Source organism: Colius striatus, chromosome 4 (genome assembly GCF_028858725.1).
Source record: "Colius striatus isolate bColStr4 chromosome 4, bColStr4.1.hap1, whole genome shotgun sequence".
Lineage (NCBI taxonomy): Eukaryota > Metazoa > Chordata > Aves > Coliiformes > Coliidae > Colius > Colius striatus.
The window spans coordinates 33,324,662-33,345,013 of record NC_084762.1 but is presented as its reverse complement, the minus strand read 5'-3'; the positions used below and the strand labels follow the sequence as shown (position 1 = coordinate 33,345,013).

Here is a 20,352-nt window from a genome sequence, read left to right as displayed (position 1 = left end):
CACCTCTAGTCCTCTCCATCTATCAAGGGTTTCTAACATCCACGGTCCATGTGGATAATAAAACCATCTTAATAATTCCAGATAATCAGAGCAGGTCAACACAGCTCTTTTCTGTTAAAGTACAGCTAGTATCACTAAAACTCTTCCTTGCCTCGCTTGGTATTTTAACAGTCAGATTGTTTAACCACTTAGACATTTACACCCAGTGAAGCGCCACACAAAATTCTGTAAAACTTTAATTTATTCCCCTCCCAAATAGAAGACCCTCAAGTTGGAGAAAAATGTGACAAAGAAATAGGTTACCAGGGATAGCTGTTCACATGAAGAAGAAAAAGCACATACTACCAAGGTTACACAGAGAAAACAACCCAAAAGTCCTATTTAATGGGATAGTGCAAGTTAACAGCATGTCTCTGGCAAGGATACCTTCATTTGGATTATAAAAGTTTTACAGAACAGAGTTAGATCAAGAGTCTGGATGGGTCTCTGCTATTTTGCTACAGCGTTGGGAACGCACTGTTTGAAAGATGCTGCACAGAGTGACCCACCAAACAAATGTATTTACAAGCCTGGGGAGAAAAAAATTATTTTTCAGTTTATTCAAAATAAAAATACACATAGAATTATGAAAATATAGGTTTACTATTTCCACCACACAGAAGTCAATGCTGCTGTCTGAAAGGCTTGCAAGATTATTTCAAGTTTTTAAAGTTCATCTTTTTCCCTCAGTAAAGTGTACCTATGTTCACTGGGTGCCAGTTTCTGGAATGAGCTCTCTGGTGGGCTGCTCGCTAGATCCTGAATTGGCTGAAAAACAGAACAAACGGTAAAATTGCTTGTTAGACTCATTTTAATAATCACCTCCACTGAATGAATTTCTAACAAATTATGGGAGTGCACAGATGTGCAGCATTCTCACAAATTGAGGGGTTTTTAGTTTTTTGGAAGGCACATTTTAAGTCCCAAGTAGGTGGAATACACGTGCACACATATATGAATTGACTAAGCACCACTGGTTAAGGATATTTCTTTTGTTGGCACACCTCAAAGGAAGCAGCCATCATCCAACTTTCTGTACAAGAGACTCAAAAGCATTTCAGATGTACCCCGATCTATATTTCATAGAATCACAGAATGGTAGGGGCAGGAAGGGACCTTTAGAGATGATCTAGTCCAACCCCCCTGCTCAAGCAGGTCCACCTAGATCAGGTCACACAGGAACGCATCCAGGTGGGTTCTGAAGTTTGAGTCTATGTACCGCTTGCTTTCCAGGCATTGTAGCTTGTGTGTTTGGTTTTGAAATACGCCAGGGCAAAACTGACAGTGCTGCCAAAATATCTTAGAATTCATTTTCTATGGAAGCTAAAAAAAACCAGTCCCAAACCAAAAGGTGCAACTGAAGGGACACAGATAACCCAAGGGAACAGCCTCAGCTTGGTGACAGGCAGTGTTTCCAGCACACAGGCACACGTGTCTTCCAGAAGACAGCTGGATGCCATACAGGGGAAGGGAAAGGAACACCCCAGGCTTGGTGTGCCTGTTTCAAGGCAGAATAAGGACAAGAGCAAGCCTGCAGCTGTAGGCAATGAGCCTTAGCCCAGACAGGCAGCAGACCCAGCCTGAACTCTTGGGTTCTGCTCCCTCGCTGAACCTCCTCCACTGTCCCAGAGCATCTCTTCCTCACGCCTGCCCGTTGTGCTCCTGGTCTAAGCCTCAGTCTCCAGCGCTCTTTTCTGTATCTCCTCTTGTTGACCTGAATTCTTATTGCTCAATGATTTCTTGAGAAACACAGGGAGTTACCTGTGACATGAATTACTGCTGAAACAATGCAGCCAGTGCCTTTTCACAGCCAGTCATGACAATATTCAAAAGCGATCACTCTCTTGGGCCCAAGGCAAGGCCTCCAGGGCTTTCCTCCTTTCAAATCTTGTAACTTTGAGCAAGGTAACAGGAGGCTGTACTGCCACAGCTTAGGTCAGTGCCAGCCATACCACATGACCAGGAAAAGAGCCTGTAGCCATAAATTGTTTCTGTCCCTCACCCACTCGTTCTGGGATGGCCCAAGGCACACCAGCACAAAAGTACCAGGTCTCCTCTGGGACCAACATGGCTGAGCCCTAGACAATGCAATGTATAACTTAAAAGTGTTTAAAAACAGTTATTTCTTTAGAGAAGGCTTGAGAAGGTTACAAGATAGGCTGTTCCATTTGCTCTTGGCAGCATGACACCAGCATATAAGCTGAGTCGTATATCAAGAAGATAACAAAACAATGCCTGAGCAGAGGGAATTGATGCTGGTGATGTTCTTTCCTTTCTGCCTCTTGGATTAAGCTAAATAACTGAGGTACTCCTGACTTTGGAGAAGGATCCAGTAGTTGTCTTCCTGAGGAGATCCTAGGAGTGACATCCAGGCATGTAATTATACGGCATGACCACCTTGGAGCAGAACAGTGAGGAACCCAAACTGACAAATGCATCTTGCGACCACAGTTAATGCTGCTTGTAAACTGCATTAATAAAAGGACTAAGCCCTTTTACTGCTTCTCAATCTTCTGTTGATACTCTAATAAGCTGCCTCCTGCTTGCGTTGGTAACTACAAGTGTGTAAAGCCTACAGTCAATTGACATTTCCCTTTTGAGGCAGTGTGTCGTGTGGGAAATAACCCATCTCCTAGGGATCGTCACTCTTTGCACTGAAATCACGTAAGAACATACGAGCAGCTCTGCGAGCTCACAACAGATCTTCTGCTTCAGAACATGCATTCTTACGCTTTTCCTTTACTCAAGGCTAATGGGTACCAGATCTCCCCCTAGGGCTCTCTGCCTTTACACAAAGGACACTAAAGGAAGAACCAAGAAGGAGTGGCAATGTTGCGCATCTATAAACAGATTTCTCTTTCGGGAGTCTGAAGTTTAAAAGTACCCACACATTAGAAAGTACAGCCCTGACAAGGAAGAGGGGGAAAAAAGGTCTTTATTAAGTGGCCAAATGAAACACATTTGTTGTAACCTTACCTGACCAGGTGCTACATCAGTTGGGTCAGGGCCATGATGAAACTCTCTATGCAATTTTCCAGAATGCAAGTCTAGTACAAACTGCTTCAGTTTACCTGGAAGTCTGGAACAAATCCAACAGAAACACCCACACATTTATTACAAGTTAAGTCCAAACACAGAAGATTTAAAGTGCATTGTTTGGAATAGCCAACTTCTGTTTGTTTATCTAGCACACCATGTCCACTTTGAGGTGATTAATAGAGGACAGGAAGCCAAATGGTTTGTTAAGGTATCCTACCAGCTTCTTTTTCTTTCTACTGTCTCTTGAGAACACAGCAAGTATTTCATCTTTTCAATAACTCCCACAGAGTTGTACTAGCCGATAACTTCATTGTATACTCACTTCAGCTCCCCACTAACCATAATGTAAGAGGGAACAGCAGGTTCCAAATGCACAGTTTATAGATACAAATGACAGTCGGGTAGCCGTATTGACAAAACATCTTTGAAAGGCTCTCTAGTGCCTGAGCAACTGCATATACACCAGAGATAAGCACTAAGAGGATATCAATGTAAATCTAATCTGAGATCATCTACTGTCACCCACAGCAAACGTGCAAAACTACAGCAGCCAGTTTTATCTGTGAGACGTCAAATAGACTAAAAAGCTTAAAATGAAGAGTTGATCTAATAAGTACTAAGGATGAGAGGAAAAAACCTGTGAGCGCTGTGCATGCAATCAAAAGGTAGCGTATGAATGGAGACAGGTTTTGTCGGCAGTCTTTCATCAGACCAACAATTACGTTTAGGAAAGAGGGACAAAGCGTGGTCAGACGGGCTGTTGGCAGGACTGCAGATCACGGGAACGCTGTGCGGATAAAACCTGGTATAATGCAGAGTCATAGGGCTTTGCTGCAGCAGTGCCTCTGACTAATCAGTATTACAGTGCTACTTTGAGATGTCTCCTCCCTTCTGAGGTAAGATCAGCAGTCAGTACTGATGAAGAGATGAGGGTTCATTCCATTCCAGCTGCAGTGACAGCAGAATCTTGGCTCCCTACTTCACCTTAGGCTCCTGCTCCCTTCTAGGTTGTCAGGCACAGTGCTGGTGACATTCAACCTCTTTTCTTCTCCTAATGTAAGAGCATTCGGTGCTTATGGCCTCCTGTAGCTCAGCTGGTTCTCACCAGAAACTACACCTGATCTGTTGAACATGCCTCGCTATCATTTCCAACTGTGGAACAGCAGGATGAATGAAGGCAGGTGGCCAAAATTTGGATGACAAAATACTGGGTGGTGGTCTCATTTGCCTATGAAGTGGCTGTTCTCCAAAAAGACAGCTCCCTAAAGAGAGAGGAAATCTTTTAATGGTGCAGTTCTGAAACTACCATGCCCAAACCCTATTGGTTGGTGGCAGCACTGAGATTACAAAAGACAGCCTGGGGCCAGTTTGTAAGAGAGTCCAGAAAATGTCCTGAAGTGACAGAAATCTTTGCAGGCAAGTGAGAGTCTCAGAATTAAGATCTTTTTTTTTGGTATTGAAAAACAAACAAACCAAAACCAAATAAAAAATCCAAACCACACACAAAAGAATATCACCCCAGGAGTTCCAAGCTCTCCTTGTTTCCAAACTGTTTGTTGGATATTTCTAAGTATCAGCTCAATCTCCTAGAGTAAGGTTGAATAATTATTTATCATTAAGCAACTGTCTACAATCCTGACATCTCTCATCATTTGGATGTAGCCATCAGTATATAAACAAGCAAGTAGCTCTTATTATTCTGATAGAGTTTCACAGAAACAAAACACATAAGAAACATAACGCAAAAGTCTAAACTAAACATCTCTATTCCCCTATAAGACATATTAATTTATTTTAGGGCTGTTTCAAAAGTGACACTAAAAGAAGTGCTTTCAAAAGGCAGATATCCACTGGCGTGTGTGGTGAACGTGATCTTCCAGAGAAACAGGAATGCAGGGAGAAAAACAGCCACAATCAGAGTTTCCACATAGCACAGCTTTAGCTATTCGAGATACATCAGAGACTACATTTGAAGAATAAGCCTGTGGAGAGTTACGGGCAGAAGCTAAGTTTAAATCCTCCTTCCATATTTCAACATTTTCAGGTAGAAAAATGCCTGCTGGAATGGCACAATTAGACATGGGGTAATGTTCACATTGTGTATTATGTCCAAGCTTTGAGTACTTGGCTTTGAAAAAAATGAAATACTCTGAGGTTCTAAAAGTATGAATGTGCAAAAATTATGAATGGGTAAAAATTCAAGTCTTAAAGCTTAAGCATCTAACTAGGAGTCAAGAAGCAACGTATATGCAGGTGAGCCCTTTGGGACAGAAGCTGGAGTTGAACACACAACATGAAGACAGGACACTGGTCTAACCCAGAAAGCTCCTGAAGATACTGTTTTATGCATCTTCACTCCTCAACTGAGCCACAGGAGACAGAACATCTGCCTCCAAGGCAGCACATCATAAAGAGATAGGCTGATGTAAAGAGGATCAGTAACGTGCTATTTGCCTACGCACCCTGACACTTCTCTCGCATATCTTATCCAAATAACCTGCCAATAATTAGTCATTTTCCAAGCTTCACATGGAAAGTTTCAGAAACCCATGCAACAAGGATTTCTCTGCCAGCTTTCCAGGTTTAGACTGATGCAGGAAAGCTGGAACTGCACAGCAGGAAAAGCCAAAACAGCAGGCTGGGAATTCTTATATTCTTACATGGTGCATTTTAGAGTAATTAATTGTACAACACAGCATTTAAATATTCCATGCAGTATTCTGAAGTTTTTAAAGCTTAAATTACCACTAAAAACGATACCATGCCAGGCTCCAAATGCCTCACTACTATGCAAAAGAGCAAAAATTTGAAATAAAAGCAGAGCAGCATCTGAAAACCTCTCTTCTTGCATAAGGCAACGGCACTTCATCTAAACAAATACTTCACACCAATGGATACTGCTTTAAGGCTCTGGCACCTAAGGCAAGCAGCCCTACCTGTCCTGGATTTATTCATCTTCCTGTCACAATACTGATTAAAATATGAGCACATATCTTTTCCTTTGTTCTTCTCAAATTAAAAGGGACAAAGAAAAATACTTACGACAAGTCACTGAAGTCTGGGAAGACATACATGTGCCGGAAGCTGTCGATGGCAATAACAGGGCAGTCTGCAGGGGTCTTCTGAATATGAAGGAGTGGGTGTCTGAATTTGTCACAGTCAGCGTGAAGGAAGTTTATTGTACCTTAAAATCATAAGCAGACAAAACCCCATGTTAAGATTTTTAAACTATTATTATCTCAAAAGCCTAAACACTTTCACAAGTATTGGAAAGGTGGAGATATGAGACTGAGGTAATATGCAAAACTTGAAACTGTATTTAAATAACTGACACCACCAAAATAAAGGATTTTCTTCAAGTGTTTTTGGCCACAATGCAAGCTGAAGTTTTGTTTAAGGCCTTCTCAAACTGCATGAAGTCATTTAGACAAGAAGCATTTCTGAAATAGTTACTGATTAGTAAGTTGTGTATCTATTTTAATCATTTCCACAGGAGCTGGTCCTCACTGTCAAAAGTACATAAAGCCTCAAGAGCTTTAAAGCTAGGATTTAGTTTGGCCTTTGCTTCCGCTCTACTGAGTTTGCCTGGAAAAAAAACCCAAAATGAGTAAAAGCAAGAAGCAGTAGGAGTTTCCTACAAACCTTTTTCACTTATTAACTGTCGTGCGACCTCCTGCTGGAATTTCTCTAAACTCTCCAAGTCATCTTTCATGTGGAAAAGTATGAGAAAAGGAAGGCCTTCTTCTGTTAGTTCCTGTACAGAAAACAAGCGACAAGTCTCATTTCTTCTCTTTCTGAAGGGCATTTAAGTGACTCCATCAATTTTTAAATTCAGTGAGATCCGTACTTTTAAAACAGCTGAAAGAACAGGACTAAAAATGTTAACTCCCGACCTTTCATCGAAGACACCCAAGTGATACAGTTAACCATGTTTCCTTCTTCCATCACACACAGCAGATAAAGGATGAAGGTTATTTCATTATCAGCATTTCTGGAAGGGATACACTTGCCCAAAAGAAATAGCCCAATTCTCAGAAAACGGAGCATCTTCATAGACGCAGCAATAAGGCCTGAACAGAGCAGTACTAAATGCTATGAAAAGCTGAGGGTATAGACTAGACCCCGTCCTAGCCTGGTTCATGTAGTGAGTTGGTGTTTTATTGGCATACCACAATCAATGAGAACTACATCCTTAAAAAAAAATCCAAACCAAAGCAAAAAACCACAAACAAACAAAAAAGCCCAAAGCTAATGACATGGCTGTAGCAGCTACAATTAAGTTTTGCCAGTAAAGCATGTGCTGAGTGGTCATCTGCATAACACCATTATTAAGTTTGCGGGCTAGTAGATTCCTAAAACTGAAGAAATGAAAGCCTTTGTTGCACAGCCAAGCTTTAGTTATTCACAAGGATGTGATCTTGCAGCCTGAGTGCCTTTTAAAGATCTCTATCCAAGGACAGATAAATGTAGGAGCTCCTTGGATAGTGTATTCAGCATTTTTCTTTTACTCAAAACCCAAACAACATGCATTTGCTTACTTGAAAAGTGATTTTTAGGCACGTTTGAACATCAGCTCAACTCACTAGAGCCCAACTGAAGACAAAGTATTATGAAGACATAATAATTTATCATTTAACAAATGCTTACAATCTTGCCTATCTTTTACACAACTGGTGTACAAGCAAGTGCTGCTATTTCTATGATTCTAACCTCTATCAGAATAAAGTCTTCTGTTTATTCAGAAAGATAGCAGTGGTTTGTTCTGCCATCAAATAGAAATTCTTCAGATATCTTTGATTTGCAGTAAGATGGAAGAAACGCTTTCTGTATCCTCAGGCAGCTGGTTACATAGTGTACATGAAATGGCTGTCATTCGCTATCAACCAAGTCTGTCAAGTAAGTTAAAGCTTGGTCTTTTAACAGTAGATTGCAAACATGATCTTAATTTCAGTGCTTTTGATGAAATCCAAGCTTCCCAACTCACTCCCAAACCAACTACTAATTGTATTTGCTTGTTCTCATTTTTACACACATGAATTCAGCTGGGTCTCAGCCTCCTTTCCTACTAAAGGATGGGTAAAAGTCTGTTTCCTACCACTACGATTATGGCTGCATTCCCTCACTCCTTTCAACAGGTACATTTCCAAAGGAAAAGTCCCAAAGAAATCTTGGTATTCCAGCTCCAAGCTCCCCTCTCGCTTGCAAGCAGCTAAAAGGACAAGCTCGGGAAGTTATAGTCACAAGATGAATTGATGTCCAAACAGGGTATTAGGATAGCTGGCTTGAAAGCCTTGCTAATTTTGGCTCTAAATGGTTTCTATTAAGTACTCTCCTTTGTCTGCTTTCTATTGCAGCTTTCATAGCACATCTTACTGATCTGAACACGGCAAGTGGAATGGCTGTTTCGTTTGCTTTGGACTGCTTCCTCAAAAGCTACTGTCTCATCTGGCACTAAAAACATCAAAACTTTTTTTTCGTTAGATCTGAGCTTCCCACATTACTTCTGTAGACCTTTGAGAAACTTTTTACCCTTCCCAAATCTTACAGTTCAACAAAATCCTTAGACCACACAGTTCACTGTATTCATGCAACAAAGAAGTAAACAGGTGACAGGTTAAACTGTGATTTCTTCTGAATGGTATTACTGATCTCAGCAGCTTTCTCTTGTTAAGTACAGGGACTGTGTCTCCAATGGACAGTCTTCTCAAGCAGAAGACCTTGCTTTAGAGATAAATTATTATGTATTGTCTAAAGTCACAATGATGAACTCTGTTCAGATTGTGCGCTTTCCTGGCTAGCCTGCCCGTGACACTACCAGATAACAAAAATGTTAAGAAAGAAAATGAGAGAAAAATGTAACAACAGTTAGGCCAGTTTTTATTCTAAAATGTAATATAAGATATGCAGTAGAAATTTTTACCTTTACCTTTTTTTTGTCAGTATTCCAGTAACATAAACATAACAGTCACAGTGCCACTTACTTTTACCCTGTAATATTGTGCAGTAAGCATTAAGAGCTTATTTAAATACTGTAGAATCTCACAAGGCAGAAATATCTCAATTTTGGCATGTTTAAATTTGTTTGGGTACTGGCAGCACTGAAATTTTTAAACAAATGTTGCTAGGTAAAATGTCACACTGGAATTTTAAGTATCTGCCCAAGCAAACAGGAATCGAGGGTTGACTGAACAACCAGATAAACGACGACACAATGTGGCACAAGCTGACAGTGATGAACCTTGGCTTCTAAGGCTCAGAATCCCATTTCAATTTTCATGGGAAAAGTACACTGAAAATCTGCCACACACTTCTAAACATGCTAACATGTGGCATCTTTTACATATTGAGTTGCAAATGGGGAATTATAGTTTGTTTAACTAACAGAACTTTCAAATACAAGTTGGCAGGGTAGACTACAAGGTTGTACTTGAACCATTTTGTGCATCCCACCTTTTTCCTTTCTCTGTCAGCTAACCTGATGTGTTGCCCAGAACAGCAGCGTTACATACGTTGCCAACTCTGGATAAAAAAAAAATTAAGGGTGCAAGCTGAGAATTAATCATATGACCAATTCTTTGGTTTCTAATCCAGTGTGGACAACATGCTGCAGTTTGTTTCAAACCTCACCAAAGTTTCTAGCAGATGCTGTGGCTATGTAAAAATACTTTTTATGAGATACTACAAACTTCCTAGTTTTCTGAAGATTTATTTCCAGTTTTTGGATATTTTTTTAAAAAATTACAGTATAGAGCTGGAAAGAGATGAAAGAGAAGCAGGTTACAAAACAAAACAGAAAAGCATTGAAAGAAAGCAAAGAAGACGAGAAGAGATGGTTAAAAGCAAACTCTCAAATTCCATCTTATGAATTACAGCTAAAAGAAGAAACCCAAGGGAAAGCACTTGTGAAGCTAAAAAGATTAAGAAGGTACCAATACCTAAACACAGATTGAAAAAATACTACAATTCCTAGAAGACTGACAGTTCTGTAGATGGTCAGACACCATTTAATGTACTTATTTATTAGATAATGCTTTGGAAATAATGCTTTGGTTAATACAGTAACGGGTTTCTACTACTAACTTTAGACTTTAAAAGTTTATTACAAGTAAAGAATCATTAATAACTATTTTAGTCTTCCAAATTGTCATGGACATGACGACATGAATATTTCATGGATAGAAGCATTTTTTCCAGGTCATAATAGATGCAAAAGGCACTTAAATAACATTTATGTCTGGATCTTAAATCAATACTCAGTCATAACATCTGTATATGTAATAGTATGTACTTACTGGAGATGAAGAATACAACCCAAGGTGTTACACACCCATATGTATTTAGACAGACATACACTCTTGGCATCCAAGTGTCCACAGGTCATCAGATACTTACATGACCTATATGCACAATTATAACCTCTTACTTTGGTAGTAGTTTCAAACTAAAAAGCCCCAAAAGAACAAAAAGACATTACATGCCACCTATGTTCTGACAAAACCAGAGCATGCAGAAAGTTCTTTGGCATGGATTAGAGCCCTTGAAAGAGATGTTTTGATTTTGAGAAAGAAACTCCAAAAGTAGAATGGTAGGAAAAATTCTTACCTCCCCATTTTCAAAAGTAATTTCTCGAACTAGTGGTACACATTTGTCTTGTGTCCATGCATAAATCAAATCAAAATTGGTTAATGAGCCTAAATACACCATATCTGGAGCATTTTCCTATTGAAAACAAAAACACGCTATTTGAGAAACAGTAAAAATGACATTGCTACCTACAAAGAGGATTACCTGCCAGACAAAGAAACAACATTCACATAAATATTGAAAGCCAACCTTATACCAATATTCAGCCTTTGTGCATGCAACATTTCTATTAACCATGTTACAAATGTACAAAAGGAAAACCAATATCATATGAGATCATTTATGCAGTCAACCCCATTCTTTAAGTAAATTTAAGAAGAATATAAAAGATACTTCCTTTCCAAATTAGGGATGTTTCAAATAAAGGCTTCTTAGACTTCTGTAAGGTTGAGAAATAGTATCTCCATACTTTAAAAAACACATTTAGAATTAAACTGAATGTGGTTATTAAAGATGCTTCATGATGATAGTTACGAAGACTCACCATTTGCTTTGCCAAAGAGATATGAATAAATAACAGTTTTCCTTTCTTTGCAAGTAGTTTTAACTCAGAATTCAGTGCTGCCATCTTTTAATGTAATTACAGTTTTGGTCAAAATGAAATGAAGCATGACTTCGCAAGCTGCAGCCATTATTAAGCACACCTTAATTCAGAAAATCCATATAAATTAGGTAACCTAATAAATTCTGGTTTTGCAGAAACAGGATTGAAACTCTCTCCCCCTCTAGGTATTCCAATTTATTTCTCTTTTGTAAGCAACTCTTTTTGTACATTGAATTTGAGAAAAACAGATTTTTCACATATAATTATTTTTCTATAAAACAATTCTTGCAGATTTTCTTCTGTACTGAATTTTTCTCATGTCAAGCTACGTTTCTGAAAGTTTGTTAGTATTTGTTCCTTTTACTAATTCCTTTTTTTTTTAATGAAGAGAATAGCTCTTAACCCTTGTGGGCTGAGACACACAAGACAGGGAAGCAATAGTCAGAAAAATACTTATTAATTGTCATTTGCTTTGAAAACCATGAAGTACACCAGCTGTTGAACTTTTAAGACCTTTACAGAACACAAAGTAGCTATACACATGATGAGTTGACTGTGTTCCCAAGAAAAAAAACCAAAGAATTGTAAACTCTGGGCACTGACATTTCACATGACAAATTTAGGTTTTGTGCAACAAATGAGATCAAGATCTTTTTCGCTGACTCAGAAACACTCATTCTTGTCATTCTATTGTTCACACTATTGCATGATGAAATAAAATGAAGACTTGAGATGCTGTAACATACTGAATGATCTGAATATAGTCCCCACCTATGCATATTCACATTTAATGACAATAAGCAGAATAATACAGTTACACTTACCCCTGGTGGCTTGTAGATTACATTGTCTCCGCTAAATCTCTCTGCTTTTGAAATAGCCCTACAACAAACCAACCAGTAAGCATGTCTTGGTACAGACAAAATAACTGAGATATCAAAAATAATATTTTAATTTGACATCCTTTCTTTAATACTTTTTTCCCTTCAAAATTTAAAGAATTCAAATTCTTGATCTTTCAAGTAAACTGCAAAGTGATTGCACACAGACACTTGGACTGGCTAGAGAAGGTGTTAAGGGAGCCAGTGAGATATATCTCTAAGACTGGAAGTATGGACTAAAAGCACAGAAGTGCCAGTGATGAGTGCTGGTACACTTTTGGCTGACTATCAGAGACAAATGTTAATGAATTATTACAATGAATTTAAAAATTAAAAATACCCATTCTTATGGAACAAAAGGAGAGAGGGGGGATTCCTGTTTGCATTTACTCTTCCTGTTACATTATTTACTCTAGAAATTTACATCTGCCCTGACAAAGAAGGGCTTTGAGGTGCACTACCAACACAGGCAACGAAAAAATGGACAGAAAATAAGCCCACGTTGTCCGTTTTACCCTCAGAACAGACCTAGAGAGCACAAGACATAGCATGCAGTTTCTGACCACTGGTATGTGTGTACTTGGGAGAACTTACACAAGTCTTTCTTACTATGTCACCTTTTTAAGTTCCTCTCTGCCTCTGGAATATTTTGTGGTTCCTTAATCTCAGTCGCAAGTACCATCCCCCTCCAAATTACATCTCTTATTCACACAAGCAAGGATAGTTACGCATTCAATAATGGAAGGAGAAAAACAGAAGGAAAGAAAGTTCTCAAAAATAAACCCTTTCACCACCTGCAGACACTGAAAGAAGCCTCATCTCTCCTTCTCTCCCATGCCTTGCTGTTCCAAAAATAACTCATGCTGGCAAGACAGAGTTGACTGGCCGCATACGCCATGAAAGAGTACAATGAACTAACTATTTCTTTTCCTTTTAGCATAGGCTAAAAAGAAAGCACGTCAGCCTCTGGGGAATGTTAGATAAGTGTTCCAGCTCCTCCAATCATAGTATCTCTTCTGTGGGCTTCATATAATCAGTCTTAACCAAAGCTTAAGACATGTAAGGAGGAGGGAAAAAAAAGAGAAGTAAACCAATCTCAATTTATCTCAGTGAAAAGTAAAGTAATCCTTCCAGGGGTACGAACAATTTAGAGGGCCAAGGAAAAAAAAACCACTTAAGTCCCACGGCTTAACTCAAACTACCTATGTTTTTTATGTGACAGGAAAAAGATAATTGGATCAAATAAAATAAATAAAACATTGCATAGTACCTTACACCTATCAGCATTTTCACCAGTTTAGAGATGTGTATTTTAAAAAGTACTTTTGTATTCCTGACTTGATGACTGCTCTCACAATGAGAAACTCGGCTTCTTCATGACCATCACTGAGGTAAAGCCCCTTGCATCCCAAATAATCCTCCACTGAATAAGAAGGTGAAGACAAAGAAGCCATCTGCCCAATCACTGCTTCGTAAGCTGATAATAATCTATAACAAAATATGTGCTCTAGGCTATGCCTGTGGTGGAACTCAAAAGGTTCCTTTTTGTGTTCTTCCACTTAAGTAGTCACAGTTGTGGCCAGATTTTTGTTTCAGATAACTCAAAGTGGAGACATGATGTGAAAATCCTAAACGCCTGAAGGTAAACCTTTTTAAAACAACTACTAAAATGGAAACACTTCAGTTTGCATTTCATCTCTTCTTGAAGCAGTAAGTAGAAGGGGAACCTCTTGGACCACCCCCAAACCTCGTTCCAATTAAAACAGTTCCTAGATTCATCACACACTTCTACGAGTTATCTATAGTTCATTATAGCTTTAAGACGCGTTTGTTTTGGTTTTCTGTATTCGGCTTCCTATGCAATGACTCAAGGGCACGACGCCATTCTCTTCCATGTTCACAAACATTTCAGATTTATCCCTCTCTAGTTCTACTTCTAAAATTTGCCTCTGATAATCTCTTCATGAGTATTTCTCCTGTCTCCTTCTGCTTACAAGTCTTCTCTCACTAATCTTGCTCTGTGGTCACCTCAGCTTTTAACAGAATCATAATGATTGATTAATTAAAGAATCGTTTTGAGCATCAAGATGATCTACAACTAAGTACCATTAATGCAGTTTAAAATATAAGCTATTACAACTACCTAAAGCAGAATCATTTTGGCATATTGTCAAATTGATTGTTTTGAGTTTATTTTATCTTACTAAAAGTTTGAGCATGACTGTTCACATTACCATATACCTCCCTGCCTATATACCTCGTGAACTCTGCCCATGGCAAAACCAATAATCTCTCATGGGGGCTATTGGGATGCTCAGTCAGACAAGTTCGACTGATCAGTGCCATCTCCCCACAAAACATTTTGCTAAATGTAATCTGACTAGAAAACATTGTTATAAAGCCAGTATCTCCCTCAGAAGTGTTTTCACCTAATTTTTTAGGAGGCTTGAGAACCACGGCCACTCAGATGAAAATACTTAATCTTCCAGGTTGCTGTCTGGAAGGCAGCCTTAAAAGGCATTCCTAGAAAGAATGAAAAGCCATGTGAGGGGGCAAAAAATAATTTAGAGTGCTAAGTTAAGACTGGCTGCCCTAAGAACAAGCATGAAGACACTCATTAAAAAACACTTGAGACAGTTTCCACTCTTTGGGGATAAGACTGGCAGACCTACAGCCACAGATTTATAAGATACGATTATCTTCTCACAGCCAAGGTTGGTTACAATCTTAAGACATCTAACTGGGAACTGAAGGAAAGGAAAGCCACAGGTAGTCCTGCACATTACATATACTCTCCTCCATGCTCAAAGGTTTTTCAAAACATAGTGAAAGAGGCATTAGTGACTGACTACAAGTTTTGCTCAAATAGATAAAACATTTAGTACCTTGATACACCCTCTCAGTTTCTCTGCTACTCTTCACTATATCCAATTACAAACGTCTTAGGGCAATTGCATATGGCATTGGTGCTGTGAAAGTGCAATTCCAAACTCAATAGCCAACATGACTATCAAGCAGGTATTTCTTTATTGCAGCTCTGGGCACACAGGGGATCACTCCACCTTTAAAGGTGTGCACCTTTAAAACCAAACTTTCTATTTTGTTTCAGTTTAATAACTTGTATAATCCATGTAAATTCTTGCACTTTGAACTGTTGGTAGACTGCAAACCACTGCACTCGCATTAATGCCCAATCACTTTAAACTGAGTGGTGCTGACACAGGAAACACCACAATCTAACAATTGCATTTTTGCATTTTAAGCTACTTAAAACAGGAATCACTCCCAACTTTTTATTAAAGGTTTTTGCTGAAAGGAGAATATTTGAAAATATTGCTGTAAATACGTATAACAAGGAGAAATTTGAATTTCTGGAGTGTAACTCTAGAAGAACAACCTCACCGATGCAACTGCTCAACTGTTAGTCTGTGCGGTGACATAGCACTTGCATGAAACAGACCCAAGCATAGGAACTGAGCATTATGGAAGAAGGTTCTGTCCCCTGACATCCAGAGAAAATGGGAAAGCAAGTACTGAACTGTTATTTACAAGGTAAAAAAGGGAACAATACACCTACAAAAAGAAGGCACAATAACCCTACAAAAAAAGGTCGTTTTCTAAATGAAAAAATTTAAGAGGTTGCAAAAAAGACACCCAGTCTGGAAAGCTGATAAAATTTTTAGTCTACCTGTTCCCCTTTCCTTCCAAATTAGAAGGTTTTTGGGGACACAACTGTCTAGCATTAACCTTAAAACCTTCCCAATTACATTTAAACTGTAGTGACAATGAAAAAAAGACAATAAAAGAGGCAAAAAACAAAAGTATATTTCACAGCAAAGATTAAGCCTATGAGAAGTTTTCTCCTCCTCCCCTTCTGTCAGTGTATTTCTCTCTTAATGTCTAGTGTTTTCAGTTATGCCACACTGAAAATATGAAAGAAGTCCAATTAAATTATATACTCGTTAACATAATTTCAGTAATGAAGTCATGCAATCAACAAATGTTAAAACTTACCCCACGGCAGACAGGAATACACAGTCATCATGCAATATATTTGCTACTCTTTCGAAGGTTCTGTAATTGTCAGAGTCTTTTTCCTCAAAGTATCCAATAATATTTCTTCTGCTGCGCTGTAAAAGCAAAAGGTTAAATTATAATTTAATGTATCAAGAACTATCATTACTCCCCTAAGGCTGTTCAATACAAAGACAACATTCATCCAACAGTCAATAACTGTACAGAACTTATTTCTTTTCTGCTTTTTCAATATTCAGAAGGATCTTAGAGATTATTTTTCCAGGGAGGAATATTATCATAGAATCATAGAACAGCAGGGGTTGGACAGGACCTTTAGAGATCATCTAGTCCAAACCCCCTGTGGAAGCAGGGTCACCTAGATCAGGTCGCATAGGAACACGTCCACGTGGGTCTTGAAGAGCTCCAAGGAAAGAGACTCCACAACCCCTCTGGGCAGCCTGTGCCAGGGCTCCATCACCCTCACAGTGAAATAGTTTTTTCTTATATTTAAGTAGAACTTTTTGTGTTCCAGCTTCATCCCATTACCCCTTGTCCTGTTGCTAGCTACAACAGAGAAAAGGGATGCCCCAACCTCCTGACAACCACCATTTATCTTGTCAAATATAACGTTAATTACTTTAAAATGATTAAAAGTAAAATAAGTAATTTAGTATTGGAGTTATTGCAACCAAATAAATGCAGTTGAAAGTGTTTACATTGGAATCACTTTAATACTAGACATGATCTAGTTTTTGCACTTATCTTAAAAAAAGCACTCACAACATTTCTAAAAGGAAAAAAAGAATACATTGTTTCACCAGTAACATTAAATAAATAATGAAGGAACACTTAGAAGGATTAAAATTAAAAACTTACATCAAGAGAACTTATTTCTTCCAAATCCTGGACATCCCGAATAGGGTTACTCTTCTGCTGCCTGATATAATCTGCTATTGCTGTCACAGATCTCTGGCCCCTGTATTCTCTCTTCATCATCATTCCATTCCGGAAGAGTTTCAGAGTTGGATATTTGCTTATCCTGTATCTTTGCGCTATATCAGCTAAAATGAAAGAAAACAAAACTAAATCCCTACAAATACAGAAATACACTGAACACAGTACCCTATACATGTGTATATACACATATAAATTGGGATCTCTAAACCAGTAATTCCACATCTTTGAACAAGAACAAACTGAATGCCCCTTAGCCCCAAATATCACTGTAGGGGAGAGAACAGATAGCAGCTACAGTATTTCTTACATGTACTGATCTTCATTAAAAAATCATGATCAAAATCTGGGGTAAGTAAAGACTTGACTTGGTTGGCTACACTCGCTTAGTACCCTTCATATGAACACAACCAGGAAGGCAAATTTAAGAGTACGACAAGAATATGAGAATCTTAAAATCTTGCCAAATCCCAGTTAAATTAATCCACATGAGGAAATTTTACTATATTTGTCACATCTTAAATTTTAGAGAACGTGAACTTTGTGCAAAATATTTCATGAAATTCATGAAGGCCAAAAGACTGCTGTTACAGCTCTGAGCTGTTTGGGTTTTAAACAATCTCAGGTTTCTAAGTGAAGGCAAACACTTCTTTGATCAACCAATGTCGGCATTCTTTTCATGAAAGTTCTTCATTTGCATATAAACACACAGCCCACCCTTCTTGCAGACCTAGACTGAACAAAGCTGAACAAATTAAGACACATTTGTGTTCACCTGGTGTAAGAGCACTAGCAATTTCACCTTTATAAAACAGGTCAGTTATTTATCTCATAAGTCTTGTGGATAAACGACAAAGTGGAAAAGAAAAAAAACTGGAAAGAGGTTTTACAGTAAAATTAGAAGAGCAGCAAGGGAGAAAGCTGAGCAGAAGCAATTGTTTCCAATGAATATACATCCTGTGCCTCTTATCTTCAACCACTACTAAACCAATAATCAGTTTCTTCCCTATGCCCCACCAAAGTACTTCAAGTGTCTCTTTGTCCCTCTTCCACTTTGATTAATCACCGAGACAGAGAAAGTTGCGATAGGTGTTGCATCTATTCCATAGCTATGCATTCAGGGAGAAACTTTTACATAACCAGCAAGGGGCTTACAGCACACCAAGCAGGATCCATCAGTCTTGAGTTTTAACAGCAACCTTTGCTGCAGTGGAGGAATTGGTTTTGTCCATCTCCTATATCCAGCAACTTCTTTAATCAAAATTTGTAAATACTTCATAACTTAGAATGCTCGCCCCTCTTTCAGATGTGGTTGAAGTCTGGCAAAAAACTTCAAGGAGTTTTTATGAGTAAGGACTGGAGAAACAAGGTGATCAGATATACTTTGGATTCTTAGGAAAACAGGACTAAAACCAAATAATAGAAACAAAGCATGTAACGCTAAGGAGATTTCCACAAGCACTTTCCTTGTGCTTTAAGTATGCCCTCCTGATCATGCCTCTCCTGGAAATACATCTAGAAACAAAAAAACAAAAAAAATCTCACAGTCCCCGAGAAGCTGTGTGACCTCTATTACAGAGTGGAATGCAATTTACCTAAACTTCAATCACACTTGTACCTGAATCCAACTAAATCCAAAACTACACACAGTCTGCCCACTTTCCAGAGCTGCTTAATCATTTGAGCTCTACCGCACCCTCCTTCCTTCCTCTGCTTCCTTTCTCTCACAAGGAAAGGAAGAGATCCGGAACTTCAATAGATCAATTTATTGTTTGGAGACAGAGAAGTTTCAACCAGTCAAAAGAGAGAGGTCGACAGTGAAAGTGTCCTGCTACTTTTCATGGACTCTTTGGAAGTCAAAGGGTACACTTCAGCTGACCTGAACTGGCCCACAGCAGGAAGACAATCAAGTGAGGGTCCCATCAGCACATCTAGCAGAGATCGACTTAAACAATGATCCTTTCTGAAAAGAATGTCCTTTCTTCTCAATTACATATTTGCCACAAAGCAGATCTGTTTTCTCTCTTATACTTAGAGAATGCAGACAGAAGTCCTGTAAAAATTATTATTTAGAAGTAGCTGTCATGAGCAAACTGCTGATACTGGGCAGCTAACATATCTCTCAGTTGCAAACCAAAATTAAACCCATCAGTCATTCCCCTATGGAACTGGACCCGTAACCGTCCTCCAGAATATAAAGCTCTCCACCTCTTCCAGACATGCATGAGATAACACAAAATCTGCATTCTCTGCTGCCCAGAGAACTCTCAGTGAAACCACAGGTGGTTTTATAATTGCTGATAAATCATTACTAATTTCTTGCAGCTTTAGTTATTGAATACAGTCTTTGTACCAACTATACAAATTAAATTGAGAACTGAAAACAAAATACACACAGAAAAAGTCTAAGAATCAGGTCTCCTCCACAAAGAATGTTCTTTAATATCTATCAAACTTAAAGCTTCACCAGTTAAGCCCAGTTCCTAACAAGCTTTGCACCACTGTATCACAGAACTTAGACTACCAATTTTAAGTAAAAATTGTGACCTTCCTCCTAAATATCCCAGAAGAGTTTCTTAATGCACTAATTAGTTAAAATTAAGAGTAAGACATTTTATGTCCTCAACTCAGAGTACTTTTTTTAATACAAATTTCTCACAGGAAAATGTCAATATAGTTAACAAGTATTAGATCAATACTGTTTTATTCCATCAAATTCCACCACTTTTTATTAAAGTACCTAAGAGCTGCCTGCAAGAAGGTGGCAAGTATAACAGAGGAGGAATCGCTTTCTATTTGCGCAGCAGAAGACAAATGACATTGTCAAACTAGGTGCTTGCTCCCCTTCTCTCCCGCTGACAGAGGGACCTTGGGTCTGATGTTACACCAGTCTATTAAAATTTGACCACACTCTGATAAGAGAGAAGGAGCACTACATATCAAGGTTGCTCAGAAACAGATTGAGTGAAGGCTGTTACACAACCACACGGCAGGAGAACACCAGAACTACACTTTTTGTCTCACAACTGTGGCTTCTCCTTGAGGTTATTTGCACAGTTAAAGGAAGACGCACAGGTTGCAGAACGGGAATTTAGGGGGTCTTGGAATCTTCTGAGCTGGAGATTGCAGTCCCTAGGGATGTGGATCTTCATCATCAAGTGCTGAAGTTACACAAAAAAAACATAATGGTAATAAAATGCCCACTGTCAAGACTGAATTCAAACATTATTTCAG

General features: G+C 38.7%; 1 protein-coding gene across 2 annotated transcripts in view; it reads right to left on the bottom strand.

The window, feature by feature from the left end:
- Positions 1–218: 218 nt before the first annotated feature.
- ERP44 (endoplasmic reticulum protein 44) overlaps positions 219–20,352 on the bottom strand; it is a 50,450-nt gene continuing 30,316 nt past the window's right edge. For both annotated transcript variants that reach the window (XM_061996033.1, XM_010198010.2), the window contains exons 5-12: positions 17,041–17,225; positions 16,162–16,277; positions 12,091–12,148; positions 10,681–10,797; positions 6,721–6,832; positions 6,121–6,262; positions 3,016–3,118; positions 219–807 (exon numbers count right to left, since the gene is read on the bottom strand). In XM_061996033.1, coding sequence (XP_061852017.1) covers positions 706–807; positions 3,016–3,118; positions 6,121–6,262; positions 6,721–6,832; positions 10,681–10,797; positions 12,091–12,148; positions 16,162–16,277; positions 17,041–17,225 — 935 coding nt within the window. In that variant the 3' untranslated portion in view covers positions 219–705. The remainder of the gene's footprint in view (positions 808–3,015; positions 3,119–6,120; positions 6,263–6,720; positions 6,833–10,680; positions 10,798–12,090; positions 12,149–16,161; positions 16,278–17,040; positions 17,226–20,352) is intronic.